General features: G+C 41.2%; 1 protein-coding gene across 1 annotated transcript in view; it reads right to left on the reverse strand.

Annotated features, from left to right (window-relative positions):
* Positions 1–14,841, reverse strand: part of LOC145345309 (Fc receptor-like protein 2) — a 30,825-nt gene that overhangs the window by 13,161 nt on the left and 2,823 nt on the right. Inside the window, exons 3-7 of the mRNA XM_080193124.1 lie at positions 13,624–13,902; positions 11,583–11,870; positions 6,242–6,544; positions 4,758–4,859; positions 2,916–2,946 (exon numbers count right to left, since the gene is read on the reverse strand). Of these exons, the coding sequence (XP_080049250.1) occupies positions 2,916–2,946; positions 4,758–4,859; positions 6,242–6,544; positions 11,583–11,870; positions 13,624–13,902 (1,003 nt within the window). The remainder of the gene's footprint in view (positions 1–2,915; positions 2,947–4,757; positions 4,860–6,241; positions 6,545–11,582; positions 11,871–13,623; positions 13,903–14,841) is intronic.

Here is a 14,841-nt window from a genome sequence, read left to right on the forward strand (position 1 = left end):
CTGAGAGAAATATACAAGATTATGAAAGGCATGGACAGAGTGGATAGAAGCTTTGTTTTTCGCAAGGTGGAAGAGTCAATTACTAGGGAGCATAGGTTTAAGGTGCGAGGGGCAAGGTTTAAAGAAGATGTACGAGGCAGGTTTTTTTTTTGCACAGAGTAGTGGGCCTGGAACTTGTTGCCGGTCTAGGTAGTGAAAGTGGATACAGTAGTGACTTTTAAGGGGCGTCTTGACAAGCACACGAATAGGATGGGAATAGAGAGATATGGTCCCTGGCAGACTAGGGGGTTTTAGTTAAGTCGAGCAGCGTGGTCGGTGCAGGCTTGGAGGGCAGCACGGTCTGTTCCTGTTCAGTAACTTTCTTTGTTCTTTGTTCTTTATTGCTATTCTTCAGCCTTTGGCCTGTAAACGTGCACATTGTTATTTCAAAAGAAACAATTTAATGCCCCTTTTCAATGGGCACATGCACCTGTGTCCATTTCACTGAATGCCTCCTCAAATTCAGATATTGGACATCAATTTCACCGTCGTGAACACGCCTTTATACTCCTACACCATCATTAATAATCTAAAAGTTGGCACTCTTGTGTTAATGAAGGCGCGTCAAAACAAATTTGTCAAAACACACCAGATCCAGGCAAGCGTGTTTGACTTGATTGGCCTAATGTCAGAATATAAAGGCTAGATGAGGGCTGTGCAATTGACAGAAACATAGAACATAGAACAGTGCAGCACAGTACAGGCCCTTCGGCCCTTGATGTTGTGCCGAGCTATATCCGAAAGCAAGATCAAACTATCCCACTCCCTATTTTTGTGGTGTGTTCCATGTGCCTATCCAATAACCGCTTGAAAGTTCCTAAAGTGCCCGCTTCCACTATCACAGCAAAGTCCATTCCACACCTCTAGGTAAAGAACCTACCTTGGACATCCAACCTATATCGCCCACCACGAACCTGATAGTTAAGCCCCCTGGCAACATCTACATCCACCCGAGGAAATAGTCTCTGAACGTCCACTCTATCTATCCCTCTCATCATCTTATAAACTTCTACTAAGTCGCCTCTCATCCTTCTCTGCTCTAAAGAAAAAAGCCATAGCTCCCTCAACCTTTCCTCTTAAGAGTTACCCTCCAAAACAGGCAGCATCCAGGTAAATCTCCTCTGCATTCTCTCCAATGTTTCCACATCCTTCTTATAGTGAGGTGACCAGAACTGCACACAATATTCCAAATGTGGTCTCACCAAGGTCCTGTACAGTTGCAACATAACCCCACAGCTCTTATACTCAATGCCCCTCCCCCACTCCCCGTTAATAAGCGCTAACATACTATAGGCCTTCTTCACTGCTCTATACACTTCAGTGGCAACCTCCACAGATCTGCGGATAAGAACCCCATGATCTCTCTGTTCTTCCACATTTCTCAGAACCCTATCTTTCACACTATAATCAATATTCAAATTTGCCCTACTAAAATGAATCACCTCACTTTTCAGGGTTAAACTCCACCTGCCATTTTTTCGGCCCAGCTCTGCATCCGAGCAATGTCTTTTTGCTCCCTACAACAGCCCTCCACCTCATCCACTACTCCACCAATCTTGGTGACATCAACAAATTTACTGACCCACCCTTCAGCCCCCCTCCTCCAAGTAATTGAAAGAAATCACAAACAGTAGAGAACCCAGCACTGATGCTTGTGGTACACTGCTGATAACTAGTCTCCAGCCTAAACATTTTCCATCTGCCACCACCTGTTGTCTTCTATGAGATAACCATTTACTTATCCAATCAGCCAAATTTCCCTCTATCCCACACATCCTTACTTTCTTCGTGAGCTTACCATGGGGAAACTTATCAAATGCGTTACTAAAATCCATGTATACGGCATCAACTGTTCTCCCTTCGTCTACACGTTTAGCTACCTCCTCAAATAATTCAATCAAATTTATAAGGCAAGATTTACCCTTCACGAATCTTTGCTGACTATCCCGGATTAAACTGCATCTTTCCAAATGGTTATAAATCCTATCCCTCAGAACCTTTTCTATTAACTTACCGAACACCGAAATAAAACCAAGCGGCCTATAATTACCAGGATCATTTCTATTTCCTTTCTTGAACAGAGGAACAACGTTTGCCGTTCTCCAGTCCTCTGACACTATCCCCGTAGACAGTGAGGAACCAATGATCAAAACCAAAGGCTCTGCAATCACTTTCCTTGCCTCCCAAAGAATCCTAAGATATATCCCATCTGCCCAAGGGTCCTACTGACATTCAGGTTTTCCAAAATTGGTAATACATCTTCCCTCAGAACATCTACCTCCTCCAGCCTATCAGCCTGTATCATACACTCATCCTCAAAAACACGGCCACTCTCCTTGGTGAACACTGAAGAAAAGCATTCATTCATCGACTCGCCGACCTCTTCTGACTCCATGCATAAGTTCCCACTATCCTTGACTGGCCCGAACCTCACCCTGAGGTTCGGACAAAACGATTCAATAAAATATGGCTGCTTATTCATTTGATATTAGTTGCAGTCAAATTCCACATTATTGATGATGTGCCGACTAATTAACTGATCAATTAAATAGTGAACGAAGGAAATCGCACTCTTAAAATCTACAATTCTATAAAGTTCAGCCACAGCAGATATCGTTGACCGTGTTAAATGTTCAAAGAAATAAAATAGGATGATACAACACATTTCACCTGCATAACCGGTCCTGATACTCAGTGAATTTAACGGTGAATTATTGAAGGCAAATATAATACCTATTTGCATTAAAGATCACAATGACTTTTCGCTCTATTCTTGTGGCGGTTGGGGTTTGGGGCCGGGGGTTGTGGGGTGGAGGACGGGGGGGGAGGTGGTCAGTGTGATTACACGATGCGGTTGAAAAAGCTGGATGACTTACCCCTGCTGTTGGGAAATTCCTGAGGGCGTGTCTAGATAAAAAAGAACGAATGTGTATATATCAGGAATTGCTAAATATTGTGCAGGAATTATTCCCAGAAGGCCCTGATTTCTTTAGCTGATCAGCAAACAACAGTCATTTTTATTGATTTAAATGATAATGGACTTGCATCATACATTCAGACATTTGCAGACATGAACTGATTTCCTATGCACCTATCTTCACGTTGCTGAAAAATTGCAAATCGAATAGTATTCCGACCACAAATCCTTAGTCAAATCTTTGGTGTGGACCAAAGCAGACATGCTTTCCAAATACCTCCGTGTGCGTAGGATAGCTGTTATTCAGCTCTGAAAACACCATAGTATTTCATGTGTTCAAGTTAATGGAACTGGCTCAGCCACACTTTTCAGAAGACCGGGTGCGCATGTCAATTGGAAAATTAGAACAATCCCTTCAATTTCCCTCATTAAATTATTGAGTGAGCTTCGTTACACATCTTCTCTGAATAAATGTGTGTTGACTTTCGTAACTAAACCAGTCTGGAACAAGCTTCGCTTCAAAACTCACACGATTATACTTCCTAACAGATTTCCAATTGCAAATGTTACACTGCCTACACTGGTGGTTTAATCTTGACATTATTTCGTTATTTGAAAGCCGTGCAACAATTCCAATGTTCCAAATCCCTGCTGTCAGACTCGCATCTGAGAACAATAAGAAGATTAGTGGCTTTGCTTCCTCTTTTTCCTCCCTTAGATTATTGAGAGCGCTTAGACGCTGCCCATCTGTGCTCTTAAGTTTTTCACTTTAGGACCAATTTACGTCTCAGCAATAACTTAACTCGTCATATATTTTTGTTAGCAGTAAACCCCACCTGTTGAGCGGTGGTGGTGGTAGTGGTGGTGGTGGTGGGTGGGGTTGGGGGGGTGGGGGTGGAACAGCACCAACTTTCTGAAGAGGCAACCCTTTATTATTGATCACTGCAATTTAATATTATACATGTTAATAGCGATGGTTTAATTTTGCATCATTAATCTTAGCACACAACATTAAACAATTGGAAGATATAAATACGTATTGTATACCGATTATCTGTTTTTAGCCAATTGACGGTGTGAGATTTGTTTGTTTCCATCGCCCTAACGCAACTCATGCTGGAATGCATGAAGAAGAAAAATAATCCCCAAACTGATTAATGCAATCCATGAATAAGTCATTTGATAGGACGAAAATTCAATATTTGTACAATGACCGGCATCCCGCCTAAAGAAAATAACCTTTAACTCACCTGGACAAACACAAGAATACTAATTATCAGAGGGTCAGGACCATCTCTGAGACAGGAGAAAACGGTGATTATTATGTTGCAGTTGTCTCTACTTGACTCGAGCAATGCATGAAATGAATTTAGATGATTCACGGTGAAATACATTAATTCAGCGGAATTCTCAGAAAATAAAAGCAATGATGCTGAAGCGTCCTATTTTTGAATTATTAGGAGTTCTAGAGAGCCTCAATTCCCTAGTAATGTTCTCTTTTAATGGCCCGTGACAAGAAAATTCGATCTGTCAAAGCAGAGAAAAATTACCACCATTTTTCTCTGGTGGTAAAAATTGACGGGATCGGCTAAATTTGACCATCTTGACTTTGTCTTAATGAATACAAGTTGGGAAAAAATGCAACATTCAAGCTATTGTATAGAATTTATATTGTCCTTCTGTTTCATAAAACGAATTGTCCACGCAAGTTAATGTGTCAGATCACAATACTGTAGCTGAGTATTGAGTAAATAAAATCTTGTCGAGGCAGTGTAACATCCTGCCTCAAAACATTGCTTACCTTGCTTAGTGTTCCACTGTTTGAAGCATAAGTATGCAAACAGGGCAGCGATAAGAAGAAGTGGAATAAATGATGTGGCGATGGCAGTTGTATGACTCTGTACTGGATAGAAATATGTATATTGTATTAACAACATCGTACATCCTATGCATCATACATTCCATGCTGAATTTTAATTGCTACACGCTAATGATTTTCTTCTCTCGGGCCGCAGTTGCTCCATATTTAAATGCATATCTCTGGAAAAGCAAGCCATAAATTCAATTGCTCTACTGCCAGTTGTTCTGACCTGAAAAGCCACATCATCCTGAAAATCTACCGAACAGAAATCCACTGGCTAACATTAAATGACACTCGCACCAATTTCCTCGTAGCTCCTATTTTCCAATAGATAGAATTGCAACTATTGATACAATCGATCTCCCAAACCGCTTCCCACTTTTTTTCTCCTACACAACCAGTCGTGTTCTTATGGCAGTAACTGATACTTTCGGCATATTATTCCATATTATTCATATTATAAATTTATTTAATCGTTTAGAACAAAATTAATATAATTTCACCAACATTGCCACCAACGAGCAGAGTGTTCTTTACTTCCTTCTTTCTTTTACTTTCTAACGATCCGCCTACCTATCTATCTGCCTACCTATCTATCCGCCTACCTACCTATTCGCCTACCTACCTATTCACTTACCTACCTATCTTTCCATCTATATGGATATCTATGTGTGTGTGTGTGTGTGTGTGTGTGTGTGTGTGTGTCTTGTTTACTTATATATCCTTCAGTTTCTATCCTTTCCTTTCTCTTTCTTAAGTGACACTTTCGCAAGGAAAGACCAACATTTTGTGACTATGCCCATTGCAATTTAAAATACCGGGAGTGGGTCACTTTGAATCATACAAAATCGTGTGGGGAAGGCTACAAAATAATTTCCCTTCTCGAAAGGATCAGAATAATGGGATACAATTAAATAAATGAAAGTCTGAGTTTTAAGGCGGAGATTAGAATTTTATGTCCCTTTTTTAGACTGCCTTTATAGGGAGAAATTCCGTCGCCCTGCAACTGGTGAGGTTGGGCAATTATTCATTGCACGTTCTGGATATAGAAGGGAATGAAGGCTTAGGTAGAAAGGACTGCAAAGGCAATTTCAGACAGGAAGAAGATCAAGCGTATTCTCATTGAATGGAAAAGCAGACTTGGGAAGAGCTAAAAATGGCATTCCCATCCTCCAAAGTCATATTCTACCCTGTTGTCTGTCTAGGTTTCTCTGTTGCTAACTTTCTTCACAGACGCCACTTGATTTGCCATTTTAATCGCTGGTGGGCTGTTCAGTCGCAGGATTGTCGTTTCAATTCAATTCTCACATACATATATCCATCGCTTAAGTATTTAGGACCAAAATGTTATAATTAAACATATGCTAATGGGATTCATTAAACAGTCTCCAATTAAATCAAAACAAGTCACAATATGTTTTTACCTAGTACTTTGATATCCACATAATTGCTAGATGTGTTAAATGTCACTTCATCGGGACCTCTGTTGATTGCCACGCAGTGATATTGCCCTTTATGGTGTAACTGGAATGAAAGGATATTGAGCTGACTCCTGTCGGTGCTGAAATTATAATAATCGCTGATACTTCCCAACTGCTGATTGTTCAGGTACCAAAGGAATTCAGGAGAGGTGCCTTCCTTCAATTGGCACTGCAGCAGGAGACGATCCCCGATTGAAAATTCCGTTTTGTTGGCGTTAGAAGTGAGAGAAGCGCCGGCAACAGGAACTGAAAGAAAACAAATATGGTTGCGAAATTAGTGAATTAATTCATCATCAAAATCGAAAAGAGAAACTAATTTCGGATGCCAAATTGTAATGAATCGTAGAAATCATTTTGATTGGTGCGGTCATACGCAAATGACCAATTTTTCCGGAGACTCAGGAGAATGCGCTGGAGTCCTGGATTCAAAGAGTACCATGGCAGCTGGCATGATTCGAGCTAAATTAACAAAGCTAGATTGAAAATCTCGTCAAAGAAGCAAGGACTATCGAATAAGTGTCCATCATCGCAAACAATGAGAGTAACACCGATTGATGGAAGGACGTCTGTGGTTCTTGTATGGTCTGTCCCAGTTATGGTTGTCCCTGACGAGTAACGTCATGCTGGGGACGTGCAGTGGTCGGTCTTAGTGGCAACTGGTGTGGAATAAATCGACATCAACAACATGGGTTCCAACTAACAGCACAGACTGCATAGAATCATAGAATCTAGTATGGAGACAGGCTCTTTGGCCCGAACTGGTCTGTGCCGAACAAAATGCCATCTAATCTAACCCCGTTTTCCTGTATTTGGCACATGTACCTCTTAACCTTTCCTATCCGTGTATCTGCCCAATCGTCATTTAAATTGTGTCAATGTCCCTGCTTCAAAAGCTTCCTCGGGAAGTTCATTCTACCTACATAAATATCTTCTTTCCAAAAAAATTACTCCTCAGGTTCCCATTATTTACTTTCCCTTTTAACTTAAACCAATGTCCCCTAATTCTCGATTCCCCAACTCTGGGAAGAAGACTGAGTGCATCCACCCTCTCCATGCATCTCATGATTGGATACACCTCTATAAGATCACCCTCAGTCTCTGACGCTCCAAAAAAAAACTCTAGCCTGTCCAATCTCTCTCTACATCTCAGTCCTTGTGTCAGGCAACATCCTTGACAATTTTTTTCTGGAAAATCTGAAGTTTAATAATATCTTCCCTGTAGCAAGGCACCAAGGCTGAAAGCAATACTAAAAGTGCAGCCTCACCAAAGTACTGTACAACTGCAACATACCTTCCCAACTTCCATAGTCAATGCCCTGACTGATGAAGGCTAGCATGCCAAAAAGCCTTCCTCGCTGCCCTAACTATCCGTCACTTTATAAAACAATGCACTGAGCCCCAAGGTCCACATGTTCCACGATACTCCCTAATTCCTACTCTGACTTGACTTTTCAAAATGAAACACTACACATATGTCTGCATTGAACTCCATTTGTCATTTTTCGGACCAATTCCGCAGCTGATGACGATCCTGCTGAGATTCTTGGCGACCTTCTTCGCTGTCGAATACCACGTATTTTAGTGCCATCTGCAAATTTACTGATTCTCATCCAAATTGTTGAAATAGATAACAGAGAGTTATGCATTCATCCCTGATGTCGTGTTTTCGGGTCCAATCCAACATGCCCTATCTGTGGGGGTCGTATTCAATTCTGGGTTGGACGCCTGGGTGCTGGGGCGGGGGCTGGGGGGTAGCAGAGCAGTAGGAAGACAAAGGGGAATGATTAGAACAGCAACTGAAGTTAGAGAAGACACAAAAAATTAAAGACAGTGCCAGCACTCCTCGTATTAGACAGATCAGAATGTGGAGTTGCCGGCGTTAGACTGGGGTCGGCATAGCAAGTAGTCTCACAATACCTGGTTAAAGTCCAGCAGGTTTATTTGGTAACACGTGTTTTCTGAGTGTTACCCCTTCATCGGATGATGAAAGCTCGTGCTACCAAATAAACTTGTTGGACTTTAAGCTGGTGTTGTGAGACTACTTAATAGACAGATCAAGCGAAAGCAAAACAGAGAGCAAGTGAAGTCCAGATAAAACTGCATTTATGTCAATGCAAGAGGCTTGATGATCAAGGCAGATGAACTCAGGGCATGGATGGATACACGGCATCGGGATGTTATGAATACTATTGAAGCATGGCTATGGGGCGAACAGGGCTCTCAGCTCAACGCTCCAGGATTCAAATGTTATAGGGTTCATAGACAAAGAATTTAGAGGGATTTCCACTGTTGATTAGGGAAAACATCACGGCAGCACTGAGACATGATATTGCTGAGGGTGTGCCGACTGATATTTATGGGTAGAACTGAGAAATAAGGAGGGCGTAATGGCTTTGATAGGATTGTACTGTAGGCTCCCAAATATTAATGAAATTGAGGAAAAAATACATAATGACATTACAGAAACCTCCAAGAGAAAATCGGGTGATAAGAGTAAAGGATTTTAACATTCCCAACAATAACTGGGATAGCCTTAATATTAGGGGCTTGGATGGAGAGACATTTGTTGAGTTTATACAGGAGGAATTTCTCATTCAGTATGTGAATCCCCGACTAGAGAGGGGGCAAAACCTGACCTCCTCTTGAGAAATAATGAAGGGCAGGTGACAAAAGTGTTCGTGAGGGATCACTTTGGGACAGTGATCATAATGCCATTAGTTTTAATATAGCTATGGGTAACAATAGGTATGGCCCAAAAGTTAACGTTTAAAATTTGGGGCAAGGCCAATATTGATGATATTAAACAGGAACTTTGAAAAATTGATTGGGGGAGCCTGTTGGCAGGCAAAGGGACGGCTGGGAAGGGGGGGGGGGGGGGTGTTGCTTTCACAAGAGTATTAACCAGGGTTCAGGGTAAACACATTCTGTTACGAGTGGAAAGGAAGGCTAATAGAAGTAGGAAACCTTGGATGATCCGGGAAATTGAGGCCTTGGTCAAGAAGAAAAGAAAGCACATGACATGTAGAGGCAGCTGGGATCAAGTGGATCCCTTGAAGATTAGAGAGGGTGCAGGAATAAAGTTAATAAAGCAACCAGGAGGACAAAGCGACGACACGAGATTACTTTGGCAGGAAACACAAAGGGGAATCCAAAGAGCTTCTACAAAAACATAAAGGGCAAAAGAGTAACGAGGGTGAGTGTAGAGCCTCTTAAGCATCAACATAGTCATCTATGTGCAGATCCAAAAGAGATAGGCGAGATTCGAAATGAACATTTCTCATCAGTATTTACTATTAGGAAAGGCATGGATGCTCGGGACTTAGGGAAACAAATAGTGATGCCTTGAGGAGTGTTGCTATTACAGAGAAGAAGGAAATCTTGAAGAGAATCAAGGTAGTTAAACTCTGGAGCCTGATGAAGGGTACCCCAGGAAGTTCTGGGAGGCTAGGGAGGAAATTGCGATACATCTAGCAGAAATATTTGAACCATTGACAGCCACAGGTGAGGTACCTGAAGACTGTGGGGCGGGGGGAAGAGGAATGCCAATTGTTGTGCCTTTACTTAAGAGCTGTAATGAAAATCTTGGTAACTACAGACCAGAGAGCCTAATACGTGTAGTGGATAAGTTGTTAGAGGGTATTCTGAGATATTGGATCTTCAAGCAGTTAGAGTGACAAAAGAATGACAATTGAGTTTCTTGAAGGGATAACCCAAAAAAGGTAGACGAATGTCGTGTAGTTGATGTTGTCTACATGGATTTTAGCAAGACCGTTCCATAAGGTACCGCATGGTAGTTGTTGCATGATGTTAAATCGCACAGTATCCTGAGTGGCATCATCACAAAATGGAGTGCATGATTGTAGAGGTTGTTTTCAAACTGGAGCCCTTTAAACAACGGTGTGCCTCAGGGATTGTTGCTGGATCCATTGTTCTTGTTAATTTATTTTAAGTATGTGGATGAGATTTTAGGAGGAATTGGTAGTAAGTTTGTAGATGACACCAAGATTGGTGGCATAGTCGATAGTGGTGAAGAGTATGGAGGATTACAACGAGATCTTGATCAATTGGGACCGTCGGCTGATGAACGGCAGATAGAGTTTAATTTAGATGAATGCGAGGTGATGCTCGTTGGTTGATCGAACCAGAACAGGACTTATTCAGTTAATGGTAGGGCGTTGGAGAGAGTAATAGAACCAAGAGAACTCGGGTACAGGTTCACAGCCCTTTGAAAGGGGAGCGACAGGTGGAAAGAGTGGTGAAGAAGGCATTTGTCATGCTTTGTTTCATTGGTCATAATATTGAATACAGGAATTCGGACGACTTGTTGAATTTGTACACGACATTAACAAGGTAACATTCGGAATACTGGGTACATTTTTGGATTAACCTATTATAGAAAGAATATCATTCAATCAAAAAAAAGCACAGAAAAAATATATTATGAAGCTACAGGCTCTTAATGGGTTGAGATATAATGAGACGTGGATGGACTGGAACTTGTTTCCCCTGGAGTGTAGGAGGTTTAGAGGTGATCATTTCGCGGTCTATAAAATAATAAGGGGCATAGATCAGTTGAATAGTCAACATAATTTCCCAAATATAGGGGAGTCTAAAATGGCGGGCACAGGTTTAAAGTGAGAGGCGACAGATACAAAACATCCAGAGGGTTTTTTTTTCACATACGGGATGGTGAATGCCTGGAGCAAGCTGTCAGAGGCAGTAGTAGAGGGAGATACAATGTTGCCCTTTAAAAAGCATTTGGATGCTACATCGGTAAGATGGGTCAAAAGGGATATGGACCAAACACAGGCAGTTGAGACTAGCTTAGTGGTTAAAAAAAGAGCGACCTGGACAAGGTGGAACAAAGGGCCTGTTTCCATGCCGTAAACCGCTATGGCTCTTCCTTGATGGCATACAACAGACATGAAAATGTGAGACATGAGCCCTACTTGGGTCACTTGTGAAAATCTGATACTCAATGATTGGCGAAATGTACCACCCCGTAGATCAGATGTATGGGGGAAAAAAAATCTTCTGCTTTGCATTCCCCGCGGAGCCACGCACCATCCTAACTTGGAATTGTATGGCCATTCTTTCATGGTGGTTATCTGAAAAAAGCCCTCAGCAGCGCTTCGGGTGCACATACAACTCATTTATTACATTGTTTGGTGAAAGCAGTGGCTCATCAGGACCTTCTCAGAGGCAATTATGGATGGGGAACAAAAATCCTGACATGGCCAGCGAGGCCCATGGTCTGTGGAAGATAAATCACGAATGAACTCACCTATCACTGTCAACGTGTTGGATTCACTGTTTAGAACCATTTCTGATGCCAAGTTTGAAACTCTGCAACTGTAATTTCCTTCATCGTTTTCTCTGACATTACCAATAGTATGGGTAATGCTGGAATAGTTAGAGTTCTCCCAGTATATTTCCTTGTTCAAATTGTTATAGAAAACATAATTAATCGGGGGGGAACCGGAGGGCACTGAGCAGATTAACGATGCTGTTGCTCCCTCGATGATCTCCGATCGGGGTCGTATTTCTAGATTTGGTTTTGATACTGGAATGACTGTAATTATAAAACATTATTAGTTATATGGTGCTGGGAGTAATTATGTTACTGCAAACTATACTTGTGCGCAAGGATACTGCATTTAAGTTAAGACTTATTTGGAGTCCTTTCATTATCCATTAAATGGAATTACAAGGTGATTCAATGATTTTAGTTGATCCAAATGAATCCACCGACTTTGACAAGCGTCTACTTCGTACTCACTTGCTTGTCAAAGTACTAAGTCAAAAATGCCAGGGTATCAGAATTTACAGACAATAAGTAGATACAATGTGATACATAGGATGGTGCTGTGAATCCTTTTGATTGAAGTTATAGGGAGAGGTAAATGTAAATTTAGTTGCACAATGCAAAACAGCATGCAAGAACATTGAGTATTGTGTTACATGCGATTCTGGCCTTGAATGCCGGCAATCAAACGCAATAATAGTAAACAACCACCCTGGGATTATTAACTTCATTAATATTTGCATTGAGTATAGATACAGGGAACATGTTGATAAAAGATAATATAATAAACGTATCACTCCGTTTCCCTCCCTGCACGCATGGTTGCTAGCCTGCTGAGTTTTTGTCGATTTTGTTGCACCATCTGCAGCATTCTGCTTAAATGAACATTTGCATAGTTCTGCTTAGGCCACGTGAAATGCATTGTGCCCTGTTCTCACTATCACAATCCAGAGTTATATGGGCGGGGATTATTGGGGCGATGCAAAAAACTATTGCAGTTACACGTTTGGATTATAGGTACGCTTTATTTTTGGACCGGGGAGAATTATGAGAGACTTGGTAAATAAATGCAAATTTATGCCGAGGTTACGTACTGAAGGTAACTGGTTGAAGGGTTAAGTGTCAACAATTTCTGTTATCTCAGAAGAAAATGCTCGATGTCACGAATATCTGGTAGACGGAGCGTGGAGTAATTACATGGATTTTGCTGCCTCTCTAGTATGTCACATTTATCTTGTAACAGTGTATCAGGTATTTCGGCGGGGTTCGTTACCACTTCACTTAGCATTGGTTGTCTATCTGTTACGCTGTGAAGAGACAGTGCACCTATGTCTGTATCCTGAGGTGGAATAGTCCGAATCAGAGACTGGATGGGACACTTGCGAAGTCAACTAAATATCAACGACTTTGAAGGTGGAACATGCCTCTCTTGGGGAACAGACATAGTTAACACACCAGAATTGTGTCCAGTGAGAGCGTCAATAAACTACTTGGGGAATAGTTTTAGAATCACATTTTTGCGAATGCAATCATTGCATTTTTTTTGTTTGCATTTAATTTGAAATCACGTATAGAAGTTGAATTCACGCTCTTTTGATATTTAAATCTTGAAATGCAGGACAACGAAGACAATGAATGTTAAACTGTGCATCTTTTTCTTTGCATCCGCCATTACGAGTGGCAAAGCGTTTTACACCTTGGCATCCCTGAGATAATAAATTTATTTTGCCTATAACAACTGACAAATAAACGCGTCTGCTTTATATGACTTCTTCAACGAGACGACACAGACATTCTCTGTGGTTGCTATGTCATATTTGACTGAACATTGCTTATTTAACTAAATGTAATTTATGAATCGTTTTCGTGTCACTCCTCCTTCAATTCGATTTAGTCGGAGTCGTGCTTCCTTCCTAACCTGGACAGTATCCCACAACCAGCAAAATGGTACTGACTGTAAACAACGCACTCACTTTGGCATTACCGTCGAAACATTTTTTTTCCAAGTGCTTATACTTACGTTTGACTAAAACGGTAACCGCATCACTGAATTTCTTCTGCACACTTTTGGAAGATGTTACCTCACATCGATAAGACCCGGAGTCAGCAAGCACAGCACTTTCTATTGCATAGTAGTCCTGTTCTTTTGGTGTGTTGAGTGTCTGCTTATTTTTCAGAAATGTGTATAACAGGACATAATGTGCCTGTAATCTTTCTGTCGAACAGATAAAATTTAGCCGTTGTCCAACAAACACTTCAACATCAGGATCAACCTTCAATACAGGCGTTGAACAAAGTTCTAAAAAACAAAATAAGGGCACCTCATCATGTTGCAGTTTAAATGCAGAACCTCTATCGCATAAAACATTGTATAAGTTTTACGCAACGCATGTTACGTTAACATATGTGAAGACATGTTCCAATTCTGACGATGCCTTAAGCTTCCACATTGTTCCTGCACGGATCGGGATACCTCCCATATTTTGACCTGAACGTTGATTTCGCTGAGTAATTCATAACATTGATGTGACAAAACTAACAGTAGAAATTGTGGGTGCCTTCTGTTTAGTTAGTTAGAGAATCGGTCATTGTCATTTTCGAATCAGGATAAAGGAATTTTCAACGATGGCATGATTGGTATTCGATGATCAGAGATGTAAATTGGGCAAACTGGAGGAGATTGAAGAATGGAGCTTCTTTGAATAATGTGGATATTTGCCGAGAAGCATCGGTGTATATAATACTTAAGTCAAAGCAAATAGAACCTGTAAAGTTTCTATTCGAGAAGCTCCAGAATCTCTGAATCTATTCATTCTGATGAGATTCAGGAATATTGTTGTTCTAACTCTTCCAAGAAACGTGGGGTGTATGAGTGCCTTAGTGCCCTAGACAATCGAAACACAGTATTTTCCGTGAAGCTGTTGCAATCTGTCATCATTCATCAACATACTATAGATTTTGGATAGCAATACTGATGGCTAAGGTACAAAGTGGCACGCTGGGCAGCCACACCCAGAACGGCTCAGTGACCTGCCTTTACACTGAGCAAATCTACGGCAGAACATAAAATTAAAGAACTATCTATCCTCCCCCGTTTAGGATACTCAAAAGCCTTGGTTTGCAAAATTTCCTAACGAAAGCCACTCGGCTAACTTGCTTGAGGAACCGATTTCCGCATGATCAAGTGAAAGATTATGCTGCTGGGACACGCACATTCCAAATTGTATGAAATGCATTA

This window comes from Carcharhinus amblyrhynchos, chromosome 7, assembly GCF_965287045.1.
Source record: "Carcharhinus amblyrhynchos chromosome 7, sCarAmb.v2.hapA, whole genome shotgun sequence".
Taxonomy (NCBI): Eukaryota; Metazoa; Chordata; class Chondrichthyes; order Carcharhiniformes; family Carcharhinidae; genus Carcharhinus; species Carcharhinus amblyrhynchos.